The 27,275-nt window shown below is 36.2% G+C and overlaps 1 protein-coding gene across 1 annotated transcript; it reads left to right on the forward strand.

Annotated features, from left to right (window-relative positions):
- The first annotated feature begins 4,157 nt into the window (after positions 1-4,157).
- On the forward strand, positions 4,158-21,098 carry LOC123872714 (protein hairy-like). The gene is made up of 4 exons (XM_045917168.1): positions 4,158-4,366; positions 18,576-18,671; positions 18,774-19,071; positions 19,281-21,098. The coding sequence occupies exons 1-4, from the start codon at positions 4,271-4,273 to the stop codon at positions 19,559-19,561; spliced, it is 771 nt and encodes a 256-aa protein (XP_045773124.1). The 5' UTR covers positions 4,158-4,270; the 3' UTR covers positions 19,562-21,098.
- The last annotated feature ends 6,177 nt before the right edge of the window (positions 21,099-27,275 follow it).

The following is a 27,275-nucleotide window of genomic DNA, read 5'->3' on the forward strand; positions in this document are numbered from 1 at the left end:
TATAAGGACGAAACCGCGGACAACGGCCAATGTTAAATATTATCCAGGTTACACTTTTATTGCTCTTATTATTTATGTCGTTTACCAACGTGTGGTTAAATGTTAAATTAACAGGGCTCTCTCCGTCACTCGTTTCATACAATCGTAGTTCCAATTTCATTTGAATATTAAGCAACCAAAGTCCATGAAATTTTGCAGACATATTCTAGAAACTAATATCTGTGTCTGTGGTGTTTTAGATTTTTCTAAAAATATGTAGTTTTAAAATTACAGGGGCTCAAAGATTTGTATGAAAATTTTTAAGACTGCGTAACTTTGAAACCGAATATTTTAACAGAAATCTGGAAAACCACAGACATAGATATTAGTTTCTAAAATATGTCTGCAAAATTTCATGGACTTTGGTTGCTTAATATTCAAATGAAATTGGAACTACGATTGTATGAAACGAGTGACGGAGAGAGCCCTCTTAAAATGTCTTCTCGCAAGTTGGGACAGTCGTAACTTTAGTATCTTTTACGCCAATTAATAATTTATTTGACTCACAACCTATACGTTTTGTGTAGGTAATGTATTCTGTGTGTAACATTGTTTCCTGCGGTGTCGTAAACTCTCTTTGTTCCAGACTCCGCTTTAGGTCCTCGATTTCTCACTAACGAGCAACTGCTACGTATCAATAAATTATATTTTACTTGTATAATAGTATTATTTGGATTTCTGTGATAGGTACCTACCTACCTAATTTATCTAATTTTCTCAAATATTTTTTACCTAGGTAGTATGAGATAAGAACGACTATAAATATTTTCTTACACTGTATATTTTCGCTTTTATCAAGATTTTCCTGAGAAACTTATCTCATGAAAGGTTTTCGGTCTTCACCCATTGAATATTTTGTAGTAGCTGTACCTATTGACATTTTTTAGGCAATCTGTACCAGTTTAGGGCAACTAAAGTGCCAGGTTACAGAAAGCTAATTTTTTACCGTAGGTTTCTAAGTATAGCTATTACATAACAGACTACTGACACCTTCCACTTTCTTTAATTTTTATTATCTCCTCACCCTGTGCCCTAAGGTTGCGTGGAAGAGATCGCTGTCGCTATTTTAGCGATAAGGCCGCCTTTTGTACATAAATCTATAATGTTATTTATATATTACTATGTCTTGTTGGTGTACAATAAAGAATATTTTACTTTTACTGACTAGGATTACTACTCGTAGCTACTAAGACTGAATACGATTCACTTATCTTAAAATTACTCTACTGTGTTGAATTTCCTTTAGAATATGAAAATAATTACTATCCTATAGAGCTGTAAAAGTAGGTATATATCTACAGTGCAGATGCATATAGAGGCAGTCTTTTTATTTATTTTTCTCGACACGGCTTTCTTCTTTTACATCGGTCTTACCTCATTCACTGACTATTTATTCATCTTCAATTTATTCAGTTACCTACTGCGGTTCTGTGGTATTTCAAAGAATTCAAAAGTAAACCCTTTTGTCTTTTTAACTTTTATTGCTACCGCGACGAATACGTGATTTGGCTATGTTTGTACTTTTGAAAAGAATTTCTTTTGTTGCTCATGTTTAGTGGCGGACGGGCGGTAAAAGGAGTAGAAAAGTGTTGAAATAAAAATACCACAAAGTGCACAAAGTGACTTGTCTTATTTCGTCACGGTAAACTTATTTTGTCGAAGACAATGCAGGAGAAATGGACACAATATTTTCTTGAGGTTTTTAAGTTTAAGGAATTTTAGACTTATGCTGCCTCTTATAGGTAGATATCTACGTAGTACGTAAGTACGTAGAGGATAGAAATGGAAACGATTGGGCAGAGAATAATTACTGTATTTGTTTTATCTACTGGTATTGCTAGGTACCTCTTATCCGTATTTAGGTAGCCTGGTAAATGGCAAATTAAAAATAACTTCGTATACTAGTAAAAATGAGTTTGATACCTTCCATATATCTATTATTATGGCAGCATACCCATCTAAATTATTGTAGCTGTCAAAAACATTTAATAATATTGAATGTGTGGACTGTTTCGATGTCTTATGATTCAGTGTTGATTTTTTAGCCTTAGTCTATTTAAAGTTTCAGTCGCCTCTGTTCTGTACTTATTTGTTTAAAATATCTGTATTTTAGGGTCTAACAAAGACATTATCGTCAATAGACTTAACAGTATTTGCTCCATATTCGGATCGTAAAAACGTTTAAAATAGGGCACGTTTTATTGTTTTGAAGACCAGCGGCTAAAACGTGAAGTTTTTGAACGGGCCCAAAAAATTGTAACAGTTCTTGTTTATTATAAAAACACAAACGAGTAACGGTTCATAACGAATGACGACAAATCTTTTTGGGTAAGTCATAGAAAAAATGATTTTTAAAAAGGTATCCAACAAAATATAACGGTACCTACTAATTCAGTAGGACATAAATCTTTAAACTAAACTTAAGGTGGCCCTTCTTACGCGTTTGCATTATTATTCTATTATTTATTGTAATATACCTAAAATTAAGCCAGAAATCGATTATTTTCTCCATTATCTATGACCTAAAATAATAAATTTAGTCAAATTATATTTATTTGGAAAGTTATGAGCCCTGAAAAATCTCTATTTTAGGGAAAATTTTGCGGGAGCGGAATTTGAGGGAGCTTTGGGCGTAAATAAACTAAGTAGGCATATAAAAACTAAAAAATTATGTCATGTCGGACGGACGGACGGACGGTACGTAGTACGTACGTACATACATACATACATACATATACATACACAATACACATACATACATTCGTATATATTTTTGACTGAATCAATTTGGCTACTAGATTAGGTAGACCAGGTCAGTAACTTTTTATATTCATGCTTAGGTAGAGACCTACTCTTCCATAAAATATTCAAATGCCAGACATTGGGAAAAGTTAGCATCGAGAAAAATGTCAGGCGTGGCGGACACATAATGAGAGCTGAGAGGCTCTGAGCAACGTTTGCGTATGCAAAGTGGTGGCTGGGGCTTTGATGTTGCCGACAGATTTATGCCTAACATTAGAACTGGTGGCGACGGGACTCGAGAGTGATGTCAGCGCACGTCAGCGTTCGGAAATATTTTTCAATAAGGCTGTCTTGGAACGAATCAATCTATCTTTTATCTCGACTACAGGCAGATTAATGCAGAAAAATTCAAAATGACATTTCAATTCTTAAATATCATTTAACTAGCTGATGCCCGCGACTTCGTTCCCGTGTATATAGGTTTTTAAAAATCCGGTGGGAGTTCATTGATTTTACGGGATAAAAAGTAGCATTTGTGTTAATCCAGGGTATAATCTATCTCCATTCCAAACAGCCAAATCCGTCCAGTAGTTTTTGCGTGAATGTGTAACAAACAGACTGGCATACATGCAAACTTTCGCGTTTATAATATTAGTAGGATATATTTTTTGTTTTGTTCTACACATTGCAAATTTTAGTAAAGAACGGGATTTGTATAATTCTGAGACAGACTTTGACATGAACTGAAAATGGAAAAAACTTGATTAAATATAATTGGAAACTATTTTAAGATATTACTTAGATATTTTGTTGAATAGTCCACCACGCTGCGCTGGCCATGTGCAGATTAGCAGACTTCACACATCTTTGAGATCATTATGGAGAACTCTCTGGCATGCAGGTTTTCTCACGATGTTTTCCTTCGCCGCTAAAGCAAGTGATAAACGCACAACTTTGAAAAGTTAAAGGTGCGTGCCCGGGATCGAACCCCCGACCCTCCTAAAAGACGCGTTTGCGAGGGCGATAGTCTATCACCACTTCTTCTGTGATAGGTATTAGGTCCCCGCGGACCCAGTCCGAGGCGTTCGTGGTCCGTGGTTCGAGATCCGCGGCCGACACACCCTTCTGCAATGCCTTCCGTACGGTCTCTAATATACGTATAGAAAAATGGCGCAACATCGTGAAGATGGTGATATCTCGAGGGAGCCGCGGTCCTCAAAATTGAGGGACCGACGCAGGTATTAGCCTATAAGGTAGCCGGTAGGTATGTCGCTAATGTGACCCGACTCTACTTCAGGCAGAGCAGGGCACGCGTCCGCCTCAGATCACAGATGCAGGCGCGTGCCCCAGCCTCCGCCGATAGCGCCCGACGCGCGTCTCCACTCTCATCTCGCGCCAGTCGTGCGTCGACGATCGCGAGCGCCGCACGTGTCTTTCGCTATGCTATGACACTTCCGAAATACGCGCGTGTTTAGTGTTTGTACCTGCCATGGTGACGGGTATCGGCAACCCTCAACAAGGGGTGTCCAACCCCGTACCCAGCCCAGGGATGCAGGAGCAAAAGAAGACGAGCGATAATAGACGGGTTAGTGTATTGTTTTTCGTTTAAGTATATAAATATTTTTTGCCAAAAAAAAAGTTTCGTGCATTTTCAATAACCTAAGTAAACATTTCGTTAATTTATCCATAATATGTACCTATATTTGTATATATAAATTAGATATTTAATTATACTAAAATACATAAATTGGCCTGTATTTTACAATGATTTAGGTGTAAGTATTTATTTTAATATTTTTAATGTGCAAATAAATATTTAAAAAATCAGGCATTAAAATTTTGGACACATACAAAAGACATCAACGCGTAATTAAAGCAAGCTAGCTATAATCTACTCGCATCCCCATGAATTGCGTGTGCGTATTTTTACTAGACTTTTTATTTAACTGCTCAATATTAAATTTATAATAATATTATGCATGATAATAATTAATATTATTTAAATAAAATTTGTTTACGTAACGTAAATAGGTAAAGTATGACACATAGCTGGCTATCATACGAAGCAATGAAGTAATTCCTATGAATTTTGTTACCGTTGATATGTGGATCATATTTTGCACGTTTCAGATTTCATATATTCAGGTAGGTACCTATTTACCTATTTACTTACCATTTGTTTTCAAAATGAATAGGCATTCAATAGGTATGTAAAAACCGGTCAAGTGCGAGTTGGGCCTCGCTCTTTTAGGGTTCCTTACATAATTTTGAGATAGCTCAACTTTACAAAAATGGTCTAAAACTGACAACTTTGATGCCCCCCCCCCCCCCATTAAGATAAAAAAAATATAAGTAGGTATTTGTAATCCACTAAATAATTATCAAACAATGATACCCCAGATGCTGGGGTAAGAAAAAAAATCCTTTTTCACGTATGGGAGCCCTCCTGAAAATAATTTAATTGAATTTCTAATTCAATATTTGGTTTTCAGTCAACGTACTACATAAAATACCAAAATTTGTAATTTCGTCTACGTCTACGAGCTAGAGACAGACAGACAGCAGGAAATTAATAGGAATCCATTTTTATCCTTTGCGTACGGAACCCAAAAAACTAATTAGATAGGTAGGTATGTACTTGTACAGCAAAGGTAGAGCTATCCATAAAAGCGTAGTAGGTATACAGCCTACTCTAATTACCACGGCGTTCGTTAGATATCATGTGACACAAACACAATACCCGCATGCTACTGTATAGAAAATCGATGCTAGAGTTCCTACCTACCTAGATATTAATGCCTTACCTAGGTACATATATTAGGTTAGAGCTCCATCTTTTTTAGGTATTCTAACTAACTACTAGTTATTAGTTATTATTCTAACTACCTAACTTGAGTTTCCCTTGTTCCAAAAAAGAAATCACTGCCTGTAGGTATTATAAATGCGAAAGTGTGTGTTTGTTGGTTTGTCCTTCAATCACGTCGCAAGGGATCGACGTGATTTTTCCCCACGGGTACAGCTTTAAGACTGAAATCTATAGAGCGCACTTTGACTTTGCTCAGATTTAAATAGGTAAACTCTTGTATATTATAGGAAATAATAGTAATAAGTAGGTGCTTATACCATTCAATAAAATAGGTACATACCTAGTCAATTAGGTAGGTGGGTACCTACCTACCTACTAGATATGCATGCATTCGACACTGTCCTCGTGCCGCTGTTTAGCAAGTCGATGTACAATGCGCTAACTTGCTGAATATCTATATCATTAGATATCTAAATACCTACCTACATCGCCGATTAAAACTACTTTTATTTTACTACTTCATTAATCATTATAAAATATACCTACCTATTTGCTATTTAAAAAAATTAACGAACAAGTAGGTGAGTATTCAGAAATGCATGTGCGTTCATAGCTTTTTTCAGTTCCAGGGTGGTAGCTAGAGGTTACTTGATCTGTTTCAAGAAAAATTAGATAAGTCTCTCCAGTCTTCAGTGATAATGCGTTAGATGAATTATTATCTATGCACAAAAAATAAGATATTCATGTATGTATGTACTTATCAAAAGAATAAAATCGATTTTGCAAGTGAACACTGAGCGCAAGTGTAAAATATTACTAAGACATTTCACTTCATTTATTAAAGTTGTACCTACTTCTGGTTTTGTTAAAATGGTTGTAACAAAGGAACCTGGCGTGTCCGACGGTCGCAATGAGTCATGGCAGTAGGTAGCTAGTGGGAAAATGCGGGCTAATTGTCGTGAGAATCAACGTTTACCGACGGTCGCCCACGATGGCACCGCTACTCCTTATAAGACGTACAAAATCAATGTTTATTCATGGGTTAGGCACTCCAAACCACAGCTTGACGAACCGCCCGATTCCCATTCAGTTTCGAAGTCGGTTATGCACAATAGTAATGTCGGAAGTGCCAAAAAGTACTATCGATATCGTATCGGCATATTTTAAATGTATCAATATCGATTTTAAATGTTTTCTCCGATATTTCGGTAAGATTTTGTAAGAATATTGGCGATTCTAAAGTTAAGTAGTAGGTATATTTTGTAATTAAATAAAGTCAAAAGGCTCATGGGTGCTGTTCTCTTTTATTGCATGTTTTAAAAATGCACTTTACACATAGGTACTGCACACATAGGCGCTGCACTACTGCGGCGCACGATTACGCTACACACGTTGATAACATCCACTCCAACCCACGAACACGCTACACACGAATACGTCGTTCGTGACGTCATTCCTACATGCGTGGCCTAATCGGATATATTTTCATTCTCGTAGATCAATGCTAAGCTTAACGTGCACGCTATGCTCGCGGGTTCCACTAGGAATAAATTTAAACTGTGCTGCTCTACATTTGTACATAAATGCATACTCAATATTCGTATGCTGCAGTGGAAACAGACCCATGCTGCCTAAAAAACGGACCCACGCAGCTAAAATGCACCGCGAGTCCGTGCACTGCAGTGGGACAACACCTTTATGCATCTATGCATAGTCAGTTACAGATTTATTGATAGTTTTCTGAATAATCTTGTCGGATACTGACCGGCCGATCGAAAGTTGGTCTGGGGCCGCTATATTAATCAACTCTTTTCAAATAGTTGTAAGCAACCAATCCTGCGCGCCAGACGGGCGCCGTGAGTCACTCGCGTGGGCGGCCCGTGGGCACTCGTGGGCTAATTGTCGTGGGAACGACGCGCGCTCGCGCCCACGCAGGGACATACACTTCGCGACACCTTGTCTATAAAACTGTAATATGTTTTGGAATGCTTGTGGTATGACGTCGAATCATGTGACTCTCTATAAACTCGGTGCGGTGGTAGGTGTTTCATAGTTCCAAATAGGCCTTTCGATTATTATAAAACTCCAGATAGACCAAAATACTATAGAGCACAGACTAGGATGTGGTACAGTATAGACCAAAAATATATTAAATATTGCTTACTTTTAATTTATTAGGTATCACACTAATTTATGATATAAATATAGGTAGGTAAGTAGGTAAATTACTCTCAAGTAATTATAATATTATAACAATAAATTGAAAAATTAGCACACAACTATATCAGAGACACAAGTGTGAATTAAAAATTTATAACACCCCCGACAAGTGAAGGTTACAGTAACTAGAAAAGAGCTGATAACTTTTAAACGGCTGAACCGATTTTCTTGAATAGCTAAGAAATACTCTTGATCAAGCCACCTTTCAAACAAAAAAAAACTAAATTAAAATTGGTTCATTAGTTTAGGAGCTACGATGCCACAGGCAGATACACAGATATACAGATATACACATCAAACTTATAACACTTCTCTTTTTGGGGCGGGGGTTAATAAATCAAAAATGTTTATGTCAAAAATTTATTTATAGGTACCAACATATGTATTATAATATTCGGGTGTAAGTAATAACTGGCGGCGACGTAGTAGCTCGTAAACAAGCCGCGTGGAGGAGGAAGCTATTAGCAGTAGGCGAACGATCCATCATTGCGCGATAAAGGCCTGCACAGACGCGAAACGCAACGGTTGCGACGCGCGACGGCAGAAGCACGGACCTTGCACCGCCTGAATTCAGCGGCTCCCTGCGATTCGTTTGATCGTCGACTGTTTACCTAGTAGTTAACCACATTTTTAACGCTGCGTTTTCCAGTGCGAGGTCACTATTTTAGCCACAGATTTAGGAAAAAGACTCTCTTAGGATATCTGTGATTCTAGCACTATTGGGAGTTAGGACCCCAATGTGTATCTGTTTTTGATTTATGTGTGCTGCACTTTGCCAGTTCAGCTTTGCAACTCGTTAAGCTATGGCTAGAGATCCCCGTTCTTTGTTTTACAACAGCCTGCAGGGGACGTGTTGAACAAGTATTGCCGTCGCACATCACTGTCGTCGGCGTCGCACATAAGTCTGTCTAAGCCATTAGGTAGTAGGCGAACGATCCATCATCAGGCGATAAATATCACTATGGTCCGTGAGATTAGACGGCGCGATGCGTGCTTGCGCCTACGCGTGCCACTTCACATGCCCGCCGCCGCCCGCCGCCCGCCTACGACGAGCTAAATAACCACAGTCCACAGATTAAATAAAAACTTGGTAGTTCAAAGAGGATGCAAAAAATTGTCATTTGAAATGCTTAGATATTTATTTATTTTCGAAATTAGATTTTATTTTTGGTGTGAAACACCTGAATCGTACCTATCTACACATCGGAAAGCACTTTTCACGAAAATTCAGATAGGTAACTTTAGTTATTTTTTCTAAACAGACAAACAAAACACGTCATAGTAATTTTAGATTTTTTTATCTATAACAAATTTTTATTTTATGTAGTTATCAAATCCCAAAGATGAGCATTTTGAGTTTAATCTTCAAATTCCGAAAGGAAAAGTTCAGCTTAGATGCAATTTTTTACCGTCTATCAATAAATAGATCATTGTAGCTGTGGCACTGAATGCCGTAACACAAGCGATGCGATCGACGCGTGCCGGAAGCGGGCCCGGCGTCCGCTCCCACGCGTTGGCACGCGTCGGCGCGCCGCGTGCCAACGCACGCCGCCAGCGGAGCCCCGCCGACTCACCGCACGCCAACACTGCCAACTAATGCTATTGCGTTCCACAGACGATTATTTCGGGCCATAAGGCCGTCTGTTCTTACAAAGTATTTTTGCGACTTCTGTCTATAGGAACTTATAGGTACCAACCTGCAGATGTACCTTCTTACCTACTAGCTAGACGAATCCCACAAATGCAACGAAGAAATAAATGAAATCCATAATTTTGCTTGATTTTTTTAAAAAGCTGTGATAGCCTATGGGCTAGGACGTCCATCTCCTAATCGGAGGTTGGGGGTTCGATCCCGGGCAAGCACCTCTAACTTTTCGGAGTTACTTAAGTGATTTTAAGTAATTAAATATCACTTGGAAACATCATGAGGGAACCTGCATGCCTAAGAGTTCTCCATAATGTTCTCAAAAATGTATGAAGTCTGCTAATTCACACTTGGCCAGAACATGGTGGACTATGATCTTCATAAAACGAGTGAACCTGGTCTTCTAGGCAGGCGCGCTACACCTAAGGCTGCATCATAATATTATCTAACCAACTTTCTATTTTTTTTTAATGTGGTGTGATAGTAGTCAAGTGTAGCCAAAACTCATTACTTATACTTACTTTTAGCGTTTAAACTTTATATTTAAGTATACAGAACTTTCCTACTTACTTATTTTTTTAACAAGAAATAAACCTTATTATTATTAAGTGTCCAGAATAGCTGCTTGCTGGATGCTTGCCAGTGTGCAAAAAATAGCTATCTAGTAGGTAATTATGATACTTTGAAATAGTCATTATTGATTTGGCGACTTGAATGATCGCTAGCTCGCTATCTTACCTACCTACCTGAATGCGTTCGTCTTGATTTTTGGCAACCAAAATTACAATAATTAAAATAAGGGATAGGTCTACCTATTTAATAATAAAAACCTACTGGTTAGTCCCCTTTGTCCAGTACTCTACTATTTACTTACCTATTTATTACAATGCTTTAGATAGACTATCCTAATACTTATCAGAAGATTGTAGGTGATTGTAGATCCCAGCTTCTGTAGGAAAATTCTATAAAATGTTTGACGAAAATGCTTTGAACTAGGAACAATAACATGCTTATTCAGGAACAATAACTGCAGGCATTCCGTGTCGATGTATATTCCTGGACGAACGGTAAACGATTAAATCTGTCCCAGAGCATCACACGTGCGTGGTGACGCGACGCGCGGCGCCTCGGTCTAATTCCGTGCCTCATGACTCCGCGTTACGTAAACCTCACGTTGCTGTCTGGGATTTCATTTCTTTAGACTAGACTCACTAAGAATGGTGATACGAGTAGCTTAGCGGTTCAGACGTTCGTGGAGGATCCGAGGTTTGATGGTCGATCTCAATCAAGCACACACCACACTGTTTGAGACGAATACAATTGCGAGGATAAGGATAATATCTAGTTTCTATCTACGTAACTAATACTTACCTACCTTTATAAATTATTTCTATGTAAAAACATAGGTAATTATCGCTTTACAGGTTCCACTAGACGCTAGTCATCATGGTCTGTTCTTATTGCCATTATGTAAAAGGACATGAATATAAATTGTAAATACATAAGTAGGTACATAATGCTTATATTATAAGTACATGAGTAGTTTTATACATTTATCACCTTGGTTGGTCAAGAACCTATCCGTCACATACCTGCATAAGTCCTTCATTTGCGCTCTACATAAGACAACTTAAAACAAGGCACCGCATTTTGCTAATCCTCATTGTATTCAAAATCGCATTGTTCTGTCAGCTACATACACAAGCTGACATCAGGGAGATAACACTGTGTGAGATGGTACTCGTACCTACTTTCCAAATGCGATACCAACACCATATTTGTTTGTGCTTAAAATGTAGAGATAGCCGTAGCTACTACTCAATTTGAATAGTACAACGCGGTATACAAATCATAGGGTTAATAGCGCCACGCAGTCACCATCGCTTTACAGAATTCAAGGCGATTGTGATTGTGATTAGTCAGTTATGTATAGCTAGTGGTTTGTCTCCAACTAAGACCTCGCATCCCGATCTGAACTAAGATCTCGCAAGATTGGCAAAGGAGAAATTTTGGAAAAAGCGTGGAAAAGGCGTATTTATTTTATTTTTGTTTGAGAATTGACTGATATTATAATAAGTATAGATGACTGGTATCATGCTATAGCTGTAATAATATGCAGCTATTGATATTTGATGCCGTGTTTGAGATAGTCCCCGGGAACAGTGACTTTGGAGTATGTTAGACGATCAAATGGAAATATTTTGCCCATTATTTGCTTATATTACCTCAATTTTTAGGGTTCCGTAGCCGAATGGTAAAAAACGGAACCCTTATAGATTCGTCATGTCTGTCTGTCTGTCTGTCCGTCCGTATGTCACAGCTACTTTTCTCCGAAACTATAAGAACTATACTGTTGAAACTTGGTAAGTAGATGTATTCTGTGAACCGCATTAAGTTTTTCACTCAAAAATAGAAAAAAAAACAATTTTTGGAACAATTTTAGAAAAAAAAACAACATCAAACCCATACGTGTGGGGTATCTATGGATAGGTCTTCAAAAATGATATTCAAGTTTCTAATATCACTTTATTCTTAACTGAATAGTTTGCGCGAGAGACACTTCCAAAGTGGTAAAATGTGTGTCCTCCCCCCTGTAACTTCTAAAATAAGAAAATGATAGAACTAAAAAAATATATGATGTACATAACCATGCAAACTTCCTACGAAAATTGGTTTGAACGAGATCTAGTAGGTAGTTTTTTTTAAATACGTCATAAGAAATTAAAATGTGTTTAAATTTTCAAAATAAGATAACTATACCAAGTGGGGTATCATATGAAAGGGCTTTACCTGTATATTCTAAAACAGATTTTTATTAATTTTTATGCATGATAGTTTTTGATTTATCGTGCAAAATGTCGGAAAAATAACCGAGTACGGAACCCTCGGTGCACGAGTCTGACTCGCACTTGGCCGGTTTTTTATCTAGTAATGCCAATTTATAACTAATGTGAACGTCTGAACATATTATTTGCATACACTTTATTATGCAGATAAATTACGTAAGTAAAGCGTAAGGAATGACGTCCGCTGGTAGAACTATTCAGCAATTATATGTATAGGTACCTATTATGTTTTTATCTTCAAACACCTATGCAGGATAATGCTACCTACTGACATACGAGCCCCGAGAACTTTGCTTCCCTCAAGCTGCAGTTTGTAAAAGTTCATTTGAATAAAAACTTTTCTATTTCCTAATTAAATCTTTACATTTTACTTATAAGTTGTTTTTCATATTAAACTTATTGAACATTAATCTAAATCAATGTTATTAAAACAAAAGTAGGCAAATAGTCATAAGTTTACCACTACCATTGAAAACAAGTCGTATCTTATCTATCATCATTTCCCATTAGTGTCTAGGTCTAGTGCAGTCAAGCGTATTGGCTGAATAAAAATAAATAACGAATGCTGTGCCTATGCAGGCTATCTATACCTACACAATATATAAATGAGGCGGACTGTGCTCTTTTCAGATGGATAATCTTATTTAATTCAAAAGGTTATTACATTATTCCAAGCAATTTCCTTGTCACATTCAGTCACGTACTCGTAGGCACTACTTATAGTGTATAGCAAAAGCAAAACGTTCATTACATGAGCAAAACACACAAACAAAGATCGCAGGTGACAATGCAAAATCAAAACTACGCTACACGTAGGTATGTATTGACAGGTAGTACAAGAGATAGGTGTAAGATTTTCAATAGTAGGGACTAATCTTCATTTAATTAATAGATATATAGTTTTAATCCATAACTACACACCTTACAATCTAAATAGATCGATTGTTTTATTGTAATAAAAAATCACCATAAAAAATAATATAAACTTGACAATGACAAATATAATATTTGAATCTGTTAGCCATCGTCGCGTCGGTTGCGAACTTTTATAAGCGAAAACTAAGCCGATTTCCCAATATTATTTCAGGGTTATTAGTAATTCTTAGTAAATATTTACGTTTAAAAAAATTAGATACCTACTTACTATATTTAAATGCAAAAAAGATAAGTAGGTATTTTGAATTTGAAACCATTCGATCTTGAAACCCTTTCTATTTTGTTGTTGACTTCAAAGTAAACAAGTCACTTCTCAAAGATAAGTAAGTCACGCGCTATGCATGGCGTAGGTATAGGACGTCGTTAGTTCTCACCGCGAACTTATAATAATTATATTAATAAACGGTGATCCTGTTTTAAGGCGCCGGACAAAGTGCGTCGCGTATCTCCGAGAAGTAATCTATGATTTGTAAAGAAAATAGCTTTTACTAGGCATGTCTCTTACAATAAGTCAAGAGAACATTGTCATAGTGAGTCACGTGTAGCGCGTGACGAGGTGTCACGGCGCGCGCCAATCGCGGCCTTCACCTTGAGCTCATGCTCATTACCGTGGATTAACGCGGCGGTCTCCGTTTTCGTCGATACTAAAGTTTACTAAAATGGAATTAAGTTAGGAACGCATGGATCGAAAAATTTGGCATTAATATATAATATTTTTCATTATATCCCCTTGGATTTGGTCCGATTAAAACATGATTGGACAAACTTTCCTCGATAGAAAAAAAATCAGAAGTTTGGTCTAAAACCTTAGACTTTTGGGTTTTTCTCTTTAATGACAAAGCTCTTAAAGACGTAACTTTCACCATAGGTGTAAAACAATCAAATAAATAATTCGGTCCGATCATTTCACAGTAAGTGCTATATTTCAAATTATATTCTAAATTATTTGATTTCACGCTTCCTCGCTTATTCTCTTCAAATCACGTACAGAGCGAGTACAAAGAATTTTCGACCCTATTGTTGAGTCTTATGGGCCGTAATTACGTTATCTTGTCAGTCATACCCGTCGCCTCAGCGCGGCAGGACCTGTTTCGGGTTTCATAAGCATTTTGTCATACTGTAATTGTACAGAATGCCATAGAGTAGTAAATTCAGTACTATGTTATAAAGTATTTTTATTTAGGATTTTTCTAGATTTTAAGATAAGTTTATATTGTGCATTTATTACATTAAAAAAGTAATTATTTTAAAAAGAATGCAGTAAACAGTACATTGCACTGTAGTGAAGCTAATATTAGGTCATTATAGACCAGGACTTATAATTTGAAAATAAAAATTAATTAATCTGAGTGCTCTATCCCGGTAGCTCAAAGATCAAAAACCAAACTTGTAAAATGCATAAGTATTAGAAGATAAGATGGAAAAAAAACTTTATTGATATCAATTTAAAGGTTTTTAGGGGAAAGTACTAATTATTATGAAAATAGGATGAGAGGAGACCGCGTATAAGCAAGCGTAGTGTAGCACGTCCTCCAGCACGATGGACTGATGATATAAAGCGGCTGGCGCTCTTTAGGGAAGGCCCATGTCCAACAGTGGACATCCACGGGCTCATAATGATGATGATGATGATCATGATTATTATGAAAATGACATCCACTTTCAAGTCCGAGATGTTTATCCAAGGTGTTATAATTTTTAGTTTCTTCACTTGCTATGCAATGATATCATTTGTTAGGGTTCCGTACCTCAAAAAGAAAAGCGGAACGCTTATAGGATCAATTTGCTGTCTGTTTGTCTGTCTATCTAACTGTATGTCTGTCTATCTGTCCGCCTGTCAGTCTGTTTTGTCCGTGTGTGTTGTGTCTGTCCACATCCTGTATGTGCTCCACTTGACATATTATTCAGGTGGATGTGATCTATACGGATTTCGAAAAAGCTTTCGACCGTGTGGATCACGTGATTCTGCTTCACAAGCTAAGCATCCTAGGAATAAATGGCAACTTACTCCGATGGCTAACTTCATATATAAAAAACCGTATGCAGGCTGTAGTAACAGGCAGCGCAAGAAGCAACTTTATAACCATTCCATCAGGGGTACCCCAGGGGTCTATCCTAGGTCCCCTCCTATATAATGCCTATCTATATGATATTGGTAGCTGTTTTAGCCATGCACAATATTTAATGTTTGCTGACGATAAGAAAATTTTCCTTAAAATACGTTCCCTTGAGGATTGTTATCGGCTACAAGAAGACTTAAACGCCCTGAGTGATTATTATGTTAGGAATAGAATTATCGTTAACGTTAAAAAATGTCATCACATAACTCTTTCTCGTAAAACTAGCTCTATATCCTTCGACTATCATATAAACGATGTAAACATAGCTAAAGTCAAAACCGTCCGAGACCTGGGTATTAAAATTGACGCTAAACTATCGATGAATGAGCATGTCGAAGTCATAGCGGATAGAGCCTACAAACAACTAGGTTTCATTAAACGCGTAACACGTACTTTCAGTAATATTGAATGTATAAAAACCCTATATTTTGCATATGTTCGTAGTATTCTCGAATATGGGTGCAACATTTGGTCACCGTATTACATTATACATACTCAAAGACTAGAATCAATACAAAAACAATTTCTTAAGTACCTGGCGTTTAAAGAATTCAAAAAATTTAGCAGTTATAAAGAAGCCTGTTCGCATTACAAAATTGACTCACTGGAACTTAGAAGGAACCAAAGTGACATGATGTTGCTACAAACTATTTTGACTGGACAAATTGACTGTCCTAGCCTGCTGTCAGCTTTCTCACTCAACGCTCGCTCCTTTAGGCCTCGGAAACCTCAGCTACTTTGTGTACCGAAATCCAATACAAACTACGCCCAAAACTCCGTACTTCTACGCCTGGCGCGAACTTACAATAAAACTTATTCAGATTTAGACCTTTTCCACCTATCCAAAATACAATTAAAAAAAGAAATAATTAAACTGCATCAGAAAAATAATAATATGTAACTATGTATTTATGATATTATAAAACTACTATTTATGAATTATAATATTTATGTTAATATCTATAATCACACACACACACACATGCGTTCGCGCACACAGACACTCAAACGCACACACACTCACACACACACACTCACACACACACACACACACACACACACACACACACACACACACACACACACATACACACTAACACTCGTTTAGTTCTGTTATAATTTATAATCTCTTTTATGTTAACTGTAATCATACTCATATATTGTAAACCCATTTGGCCTTATTTTTATATAGTTTAAAATGTAAAATTATAATAATTGTACCGCTGTTGTTTACAAATAAAGGAATAAAATAAAATAAAAATAATGTTATCCTGTTATGGCTGCAGGTGCATATAATCTCTTTCAGGTGTTTTTGCACGCCTAGCGCGTGTGATATTTTTTTACTGTAAACGTTTTGATAATATGAAAAAATAGGATTTTACGATCTCGGTAATTAGTGAAATGCAATAAATAGTTACTTGTGTAATGTCCGTGCTAACTATATTTTCATTGAATTTCAGTTGAGTGTAATTTCTATAATCTCAGCATCTATAATAGCAATAAGATATAGAAAATATAAGATTTACCTATAAATGTAAGTAATTAGGAATGACAGTATTATCATTATCAATAAGTGAAAATTTCAGAAACTTGGACTTGTCCATGCTATAATCTTTTATCCATGTGAAGTATCTTCTTTCAAGGCCAAATGTAATGGTCACCACAGTAATGACCAAAACTGGCAGATAGGGGTTTATAATGAGAACGTTAACGTAAAATAGACCTTAACCGCCTTGTTTTATAGCTCAAATTAATCCATTCATGTATAGCCAGTCAGACAGAACCAGAAATTAAAATCGGTGTAATTGAATTTAGGACCTTAAGTCAAGGTTATTTAGGCCCATTTTAATTTAATGTTACTGTGTGTGTGTGATCTCATTCTATGAATGTTGGTGAAATGTTAAATCTCCTACTATAATAAGCATACAGGTTGAAAAAGACACCTATTAGCATGATTGTTAATAGATCTCATTCATTATTTCTCGTTGTTGACAAAACAATAAAAGTACATTATAATATTGTTGTTTTTTTTTATCAGTGACTGTTTACTAACTAATGATAGTAACTTGGCAACAGTGTGCATTAAAATCCATACTAATATTATAAATGCGAAAGTGTGTCTGTCTGTCTGCTACGTTTTCACGGCCCAACCACTGAACCGATTTTAATGAAATTTGGTACAGACTTGGGATACATCCCGGAGAAGGACATAGGCTACTTTTTATCCCGGAAAAATGAAGAGTTCCTACGGGATTCAAAAAAACCGAAATCAACGCAGGCGAAGCCGCAGGGATCCTCTAGTAGTATATAAAACAATATTTAACTTGTACACATATTTTTTATAGATACGCAATGTTATATATTACAATAAAGTAACCCAGCGAAGTCGAATGTAATCGATTCTGATGATACCTACAGATTAATTTTTTTAAATAAATTTTTAATTATTTCATAATAAATATTTTTTATCACTATAACTTTGAATTTTAAACTTATACATAACTTGACTTTTTACTCCATCGTAAACACTGAAGTGGGGTGACGTAATGATTAAATGCAGGAGCGATGTGAAAATAATAATCTACACTGTGGCGATGCGCAACCGGTTCAGGGGCGTCTAAGAGAGATGCCGATACAATGTGTATCGCCATCTCTAGATTTGAAATTATACCTGGAATATACCGTCCCCTTAATGGACGCTTTTAGTCACGCATTTTGCTTGCTGACAACCACAAAGATCCGTTGTGGATGGCTGGTGGCTTTATTTGAAATTAGAAGGCGTCAAATTGCGCGGATAAACAGATATTTTTTTTAGAATAAAAGAAAAAAATTACATCTTAAGTACACAGTAACAAAGTATTTATAATACTGGATTATTTGCGGGGCGAAAATGTATTTATATTTTATACCCATAATATGAATATTAAGTACTCGTTTCCCTATTTATTCATCTTGTTAACGTGTGCTTAAATCTATGAGCTTAAAGACTTTAAAAGAATAAAATAAGTACATTGAGATAAAACTATAAAAGATGCATAAATAATAATAATCGTAGGTCCTCAACAATGATCGTTTATAGTTATACTCATTTATTTTATGACTTATACAATTTAAAAATTATTATAGACGGTGTTCTTTTTTTCCTTGTTTTAATAGTTTTTCCGTGTAAGAAAAGCGCAGCTTGAAATTGCATTACAAATTATTTTTTCATTTTGTTACAGAGCAACAAACCTATAATGGAAAAACGGCGTCGAGCACGCATCAATAACTGTTTGAATGAACTGAAGGCTCTTATTCTTGACGCTATGAAAAAAGACGTACGTAGATACAATTAATTTGTATGTCTGATTATATTTGTTCCATTATTTCTTAAAACAATTTTTGTAGTTATGAAGTTAAAAAAATATTTTTTGTTTCAGCCAGCACGTCATTCGAAACTGGAGAAAGCAGATATCTTGGAAATGACAGTAAAACATTTGGAAGGCTTACGCACAGAAGGCGCTGGTTCTCCAGATAGATTCAAAGCTGGATACAGGCATTGCTTGTCCGAGGTTGCCAAGTTTCCTGGACTAGAAGGAGGGCTAAAAAGACGACTAGTACGGCATTTGGAAGGCTGCGTCAGCTCACCTGGTGCGCGACCGTTTGCTGCACCAACTCCACCCTCGGACACTGAAGATGCCGTCTCTTCTTCTCAACACTCTACCATATTTATCTCAGGTAAATGAAACTTTGATTTGAATATTTATTTATCTGATTACTCGTTCATATAAATGTGTAAAATGAGGTTGAAATTACATAAATAGGTACCTAATTTCAATATCATCAAAGGCGTTCGTTAGGGATCTTACTTTAACAACTCAAACTTTAATAGGTTAGCATTATTATTTTCGAGTACAGGTAAGATTAAATTTGCGTATTTTTTACAGCTGGTCCCGGGTCTGGAGTACGACTCGTCCCAACGAGATTATCAAATGGTGACATCGCACTACTGTTACCAGCTGGTGTCAGTGCCAGTACATTAGGCACAGTACCGACCCTAGTACCACTCTCACCAAGAGACGTCTCTTCTTCGTCTTCAGAACCCAGGTGCTATTCTCCAGCCAGTTCAGGATGGGGAACCCCTCCTCCGCCAACGGAAGAACCTGCCCCCTTAGCCCTAGTGACTAGAAGACAACCCCCTGATGAAAAGCCTTGGCGACCATGGTGACAATTCATTTCCTTTCGTTTAAACCTGTGATCTGTGATATTTGTTTGTAGTTGTATGATATGTCGAGTGATAGATTTTAAAAGTTCCTATATATAATATTATGTTCTATAGATAATAGAATTATGAGATGAAAATTACTTGCTTGGTCAGTATATATTGTGTGATAATAAATAACATATAATACCTAAGTATCTGTGTGTAAATTAGGCCATTATAGTTTTAGTTACTTTTCTAGTGTTAGTCTTCCCTTGTTAAGTTAGGTTTAGTACGATTGTAAATTTTTTGATGACATCTAAGGCAGTATTTCATGAAAAGGGACGATTGTCCAATATATTAACAGAATTAAATATATTTTATATTAATCATTATATTCATCAAACTTATTTAGGTACATAGTGCCATCTAATTATAAATAATTTTCTAGCATCGCTCAGTTCTATAAAAGTATATTTTATCAGTTTATATCTGCTTTTGACTTTTAAGTGGAGTGATGAAATACTTATTGCAGATTGCCAAATTTAAGCTTACAACAGAATAAACCAGTGCTTTGAACTTTTATTGCTCAATGTTATAATAAATTGCTGTTTTATAGCAGTCTGAAATAATCTGCATGTAAAATGTTTCAGTGTGTTTAGTCTAATTAATATTTGTATATTATAATAAGGATTAAACTTATAGAATTCTGCGTGCCTTATACAGCAAAATCGTATAGTCTTCCAATTCTTAGTTATAAGTTGATTTGCGTATTCAGATGTTTAAAATTATTTCGTCAAATGAAGATATTATACTATAATAAAACATTATGAATAAACTTAATACATATATGTTACCATATTTAAGTAATAATCATGTCTTCCTTTGCCAGTTACCAACTTATGGACAGTAAACACAATATGGTACTTATTTATTACTTACTAAAAATATGTTAGTTTGATATATTTATGTATTTGTCAGATGAAAATTTCTACAAAATATTATATATTATATTCATATAACCTGCCAGAAAACTGGATGTGCCTACAGTTTAACTCGAATTGTATAATATGTAGGCACCTGTAGGTGTATTTTTAAGAATGTCATGATACCAGCATACAGTAAGAAAAAAACTCCATCAACAATGTTTAAAAAAAAAAGAGTAAAATTATACCTAAAACTCTCCACAGTACTATAGTAGATACTGCATAGTAAAATTCATTATTATTTGTTTGTATGGTAGGAGCGTAGAAGATTAATTTTTATGTGTTTTGTTTTAAGAAAAATACCCATCTCTCTGACTATAATATAAACGCAACAACTTTGTGGCGAAGTAACAAAACTTACTTTACTTATTAATAATTTTGTAAATTATTTGCAAGATAATTTTTAAGTTTTGCGTAAATATAGATTACTTCTTATATTATAAACAATTACGTACCTTCCTAAATTTAAATTAGCGTTCGTAAATAAATGTTATAATAACGTGATATTATTTTAAGATTATAGTTTAAGTTGATTGTACCTAAAAGACAAAATAATAAATATTACACGAATATATGGATCGAGTTTTATTTACTTTATAATGTACATTGAGATTTTAGTTTAGTTATAGTTTAGAAGACTTACAGTCAGGCAGTCAGGAACTTTTAAAATTAAAATGAATTAATAGTTACTAGCTGCTTATGAACAGAGTAGCCACCTTAGCTACATACTTACTGTTTTAAAAAATAAAGATGATTTAAAAAATATAGATACCTCCGAGGTTTACAGCGATGGTGGTCGGTTTAATTGAGAGTTTAATTGTATCCGTTTGTTTGCACTGTCCCGACACTAATAGCTGTTATTGAGTTATTGCACTGCAATTTGTTTGAACCACCGCGCTTCGCGACATTTATTATTTTCGAGCAAACATGCCACCCTGGTTGCAGCCTAAATTACAACCGTTTTGCTTGGGAGCAAAAATTTGCTTTAAATAATTGAAAGCCTAGTGGTTAAGACATCGGCTTCCTAGTCGGGAGTCTGGGGTTCGACTCCGGGTACACACCTGTAACTTTTCAGAGTTAGGTTAGGTAGATGCGTGGTGAGTCTGCTGAGACGGACATCCGCTGGCGGAGTAACGAGGTGTTTTCAGTCCCTTGTGCTCCGTCATCAGCGGTGGGATGGAACTTCGTGAGGTTTTTAGTCGGTAGGAGTCCGACATAACCACTGTGCTCTCCCGTGGCCGGTGGAATCCATGACGGATTTTCCTCACGAAAAAAAAAAGTTAAGTAGGTGCGTTTAAGCAAACTTAAAATGGGAAAATATAATGAGGAAACCCACATACCTGAGAGTTCTCTATAATGTGCTCAAAAGGTCTTTTTAATTTGAAGACTAGCGCTTAGCTGCAATCAGACCTACCAGCAAATGATGTTTCAGCCTAGATGCAACTCGCTTACCTAGAAGATGCCTATTCACTATTCACCCTTGAATTGAAGTTAAGTTTATGCCCATATTAAAATTGGAGGGGTAAACTCATGTGAAATTGCAGTTCCGTATCCTAGGGGTTCGAATTAGAAAGGTGAGTGTAGTCTGCCAATAGGCACTTTGGCCAGCATCGTAAACTTTGGCATAACCCTTCTCTTCGGAGAGGAGACCCGTCCCGTGTAGCGAGCCGGCGATAGGTTGATGATGATAATGAGTAGTTACATAATACGAAAGTAAAGACTTAAAAGTGAATTCTTTTGGGACATCCTTCTGTATTTTCGCAGCAGGGGAGTTCAAATCTCGCTTGAGAAAATGTTGCGATGTATTTCTCAATTGAGACGTGAATTTCGAAACAATTAAAATCGTCAAATCATATACTATTAAGGAAATTACCAGTTTTAAAATTGCTTGCAAAAACGGTAGGTTTCGATGCCCGTAGCGTCCACTTGGGTGGCTCGACAGATGTTCCTAAAATTCATAAAAAATTACATTTCAATTATGTGTTCGGTCGTTAGAGAAGCGATTTTGTATTCATTACGCATCTTATGAATCTTAATGGAGGACTTAATAAGCGGATAATTAGATAAACCTGTATGGAATACAAATTATGTATCATTGATCAAGCTCGATGATAATATATTTAGGTACCAACTTTCTTTTTAAAAATTCTTCATTGAAAGGACTTTTTACTGAAAATGTGCCTGAGTAATTCTAATTATATTACTCGTATTAATTATTCTATCTTCTAGTGAAAAACTTTTGTGTTGAACGATAGATTTACTATATTCCGTACCTATTCGAAAAATGCCAATGGAACCCTAAAGCCTCCGCTGTCCGTCCGTCTGTATGTCTTCGGACTGTATCTCACGAACCGTAATGGGCAGAGAGTTGAAATTATCACAAAATGTGTACATATTGTTGCCGCTCTACAACATATATAATAAAAAACCAAGATGACTAATTACAAAATGGCCGCCATGCAAATTTAAAAAAAATATTAAAAGATCACACTTTTTTAACTTGTATGATGGTAAACGGCACCGTGCCGTTTTTTGTGATTATTAAAACAGCCAAACCCCTTCCAAGTTAGCCCGCATCCATCCATCTATTACTGCATCGTCACCAGGTATGATTGCAGTCAAGGCCTAACTGTATTGGAATTTTAAAAACATGAACTTTTCAGCTGATCAGTTACCTATATTATTTGGAAAGCGATCGGTCCCGTGGCTTTATTACCGATCATTCAATCGCGGAATGCGTGTAGGCATCGAGTTGCATATAAATTGAAGTTGTCAAGCGAATCGGCGGCCCTCTTGCGGCTCTGAGTGACAGCTCCTCGTTACTGAAAGGTCGTTGCTTGCTCGGTGTCATTCTTTTTTCTTGTCTGTCCGTATCAGTGACGGAGGCCAATTAATCAGTGTTATGACGCGTGACACGACGTAATGAGAGTTCGAAATGGACTTTTATGTGGCGTCGTACAAACCATCTATTATGATAGTAAGGTCTGCTGATGGCTTGGTACGAGTTTACACTTTGCACATCTCGACAACTTTGATACATTTCGAGTATCAAAATAGCATCAAAGTTAAATGGACAGGTAATTTAACCTAAATACCCTTGTTTTGTCAGGTTCAGATAATATGTCTACAGCTAGAGCCTGATGTGGAAAGTAAGAAAATTGATAAAAAACAAAAGTCCTTTTACTCTGACGTGAGAGCGCTTTGGATATCGAAATCTATAGGTAACGTCGTCGTCGAGATGTGCCAATTCGTACTAAGGCTAGGAGTAACGACTGGTAATTACTACAATGATCGATTTGTTTCTGCGTCCGTACGAACAATCAAAACAGTTTTCGAGAGAAGATTATAAGGAGATAATAATTTTTTAACATCATGCAGTGCAGATGGATTGAAAAGAACCATGATTCATGATTGGTACATTAAAAACAAGAGTGCAAAAGGGGGAAAATTATAAACTAAGTATTTTATTCAAAGTATAAGATTAAGCTGTTAATTCTATTCACAGAAAGACTCTCCAATCTTCATACAAATACTTTGTACCTACCTATCTACGGCTGCTTGAATAAATATAGCCAGTAACATAATAATCATTCTCTGCACGATCGGTGGTCTGAACTCTGAATTACGCGAGTTCCAAGCTTTACCACATTTTTTAGTCCATCTAAGTTGCCTAGGTGGTCGTTAAGAACGATCGCCGAACTTTTTTAAGACCACCTTGGCGAATACGCGTTACCTACGTCGATGCCTTTCTTTGAATACCTATAGAAGATATTAGCAGAAAGTTAAAAATACAACAATTTGAGAGAGCTAAAAGTTCCTTTTGTCATTCGTCACATTTGTGATTTTCTGCGGTTTTGTGGTATAACTTACTTGTATTACTTTTGCAATGCCCAAATTAAATAGTTAAATGATAATAGAATGGGTTTATCTAAGAAGCAAAGCAACAAATTCCTGAAAGGCAGGCAATGGATTAGCGGGTCCTCCGGTGCTGCAAATGTTTATTGGCGGCGGTAATCATATCAGGTGACTCCACAGAATTAGAAATACGCCGGTGACCCGCTGTTTGCTCGCTATTTTTATATATAAAAAAAAATATTCTTGTTTTCCTCTATACATCCTTCTCCCCTCTACTGCTACTATGACTGTATGCATATAGAGCAAAATTGACTATCAGGATAACTCTGAAATAGCAAATCCAAAATAAGATTTGTAATAATAAGGGATAGGATAGAACTAATTCAGGTGGCCAACCGAATCGAGTTAAATAGTTCGGTTGGAAATCGTGACCATATCTACCATATCGCTAGGTTCGTTAGGAATAATATACTAATTTACATAAGCGTTAAGAAAACGTCTTTCATTATTCTTCTCATACTGTGATAAAAAATCAGTGTAAGGGAACACGAGATGGGGCACGTCAGCGCCGCACGTGCGGCTCAGCCAGTGCCGCCGTGGGTGGTGAATCTGTTGTTTTACTTTTTTTTTCATTTTTCCTTTCTAAGTTGACACGTGATCGCCATGTAAACAACCTCGGCAGTTCGGTTTTATAGGACAACCGACAACCCCAATAATCATGAGTTTTTTTCAGACGCTCGCAGGCCGCAAGTTGCAACTTTGTATGAAGATATTATTTTTGTCAGGAAAATGGTAATTTTCTTTAAAAAAAATTGCCATGCCACTCCTAAACCTCACATTTTACGTTTAAATAAGTATGTATAAGGGACTGATTAGTGACGCATGCAACTTAATTTAAAAAGCGCTTAGGTTCCCAAAGATTTTATTTTACACGCGCTACGGCCAAAAAAAAGAAGTGAAGAAGTTTTCAGGATTTCTTCATTAGAGTTCATGTGAGTTTCTTCATCTCACAATAACTTCTAAATACCTGAATAGATTTTCAGGTGTGGGGCATGATTAGAATCCTTACACCATCCCTTGTTATACTTGTATCGATATTAATAGGTACTGGCTATAATTTTTTCGAAATAGACGACTCTATCAGAGCATTTTTTTTACTTTTTAGTTTATTTTTTGGCAGAGTAGTCGTATTTTTTATTTTTTAAATTGAATTACGACTTTTTGATGTAAGTAGATATAAGAGTAGATAAGATCGGCTGGGTTTGGATATAACATTTCATTCATTGGTTTAGAATTATTAATATTTAAATCAATGATTTCATCCCATCAGCATCACCATCGATAAGATTGCATTTAAAAGCGCGAAAATTGTTGCGGACAAAAAATATTCATGCAAAAATAGCCTTCGTGACTCCACAAAGCTTGGCTGGCCCTTTTTTGTAAGTAAACAGCTTTTATAATAAGGTATTTACTCGAACTACTTACCTAATTGCCTTTTAAGTTCTTTATAAGAAAACAACATAATTGGTACGAATATTTTATAAGGTACCAGAAAAAATTAAACCATAAGTAGATACTTTAACAACGGAATTTTTATAAGCTCCTCTAATATGCAAGGTATTTGTTTCGCTTCGTTCATTAAAGATTTTATCTCTATTCTGCAAAGCGTAGGTAGGTAGGTAGTTCAGGCTGTGGCTGAGGTCCCGATTCATTCCAAACATGCCTACAATATGTTCGGTGTCGATACAAAGAAAGAATCGATTTTCGCAGCGTGCATTAATCGTGCCAATTACGGTGGAAGGTAAGCTATCCTTTCAATTTAATTGAATTGATTAACCAATTGTATTTAACGTTGTTAAGTTTTTATACGCGTTGCTCCTGAGCCAAGAAGCATAAATAGCAATGTGAGAATTAGCGGCGCACACCTACCAAAAGTTCAATTGAAATTGTTTCAACTGTCCAAATTACGGGCAAATCAATGTTTCCCATTTCGAACGCGATAAGATAACACAAAGGGTTCGGGGAGCAATTAAAAATATGAAAATCACTACCCATAATACTATAAATGCGAAAGTGTGTTTATTTGTTTCTTTCAATCACGCCACAACAGAGTAACGGATCGACGTAATATTTGCATGGATAGACCTAGAGAGTGACATAGGCTTTTATCACTGAAAATCAAACAGTTTGCACAGAATTTCTGAAAACCTAAATCGACTCGGATGAAGTATCCATCTCTGGGTAGTATTTATTATTTTTAAAGAAGAAAACAGAAAAAATCATGTGCAAAATACTTAATCCCATGTAGTTTATAATGTGAAATCATCTAGAAAATTATGCTGCTCGGTGGCTCTAGTACTCTACCGAGATAAATTACTTTACACATGAAATGAAGATTACACCGTGTTCACCTTTAACCGGTAGACGTGCTCGGTCATCTGTCTTCTGTAAATTAGTCAAACCTAGATCTAAGAGAGTAGCAATATCAATGCATATTGGATGTCGGGATATTTTCGTAATATGTTGAGTCCCTACTAAGTGCGGTGAATTGCATTGAGCGGTTATAACTTCCTTTGACTACCATTTTCCGAAATATCTATATCCGTTTCGGTTTTATCGGAATTGTTGAGCTTCTAGGTATCAATATTTCGTTCGCCTTCGGACAATGCATCGAATCAAAAGCAAAAACAGCTGGTGAGAAACTTGGCTGACACGCGGACGGAGTCGCGGGCATCAACTAATCATAAATAAATAGAACTGAAGAAAACAATTATTTGGAATTTAATATTATATCTAGGCGTTTCATTAATTAATAGAGACAGAAGAGGACAAACTTAAAACATCAATGGTCGCTTCGTCATCGTCTCTTAGACTGCATAATAACCAAACCTTGTTTTTAT

Source organism: Maniola jurtina, chromosome 15 (genome assembly GCF_905333055.1).
Source record: "Maniola jurtina chromosome 15, ilManJurt1.1, whole genome shotgun sequence".
Classification (NCBI taxonomy): Eukaryota; Metazoa; Arthropoda; class Insecta; order Lepidoptera; family Nymphalidae; genus Maniola; species Maniola jurtina.

Bases quoted from the DNA above. Each gene is read 5' to 3' on its own strand.
- LOC123872714 (XM_045917168.1), top strand. From the start codon at position 4,271: ATGGTGACGGGTATCGGCAACCCTCAACAAGGGGTGTCCAACCCCGTA. The intron at 4,367-18,575 runs GTTAGTGTATTG...ATTTTGTTACAG, and splicing joins AGACGAGCGATAATAGACGG to AGCAACAAACCTATAATGGA. The intron at 18,672-18,773 runs GTACGTAGATAC...TTTTTGTTTCAG, and splicing joins TTGACGCTATGAAAAAAGAC to CCAGCACGTCATTCGAAACT.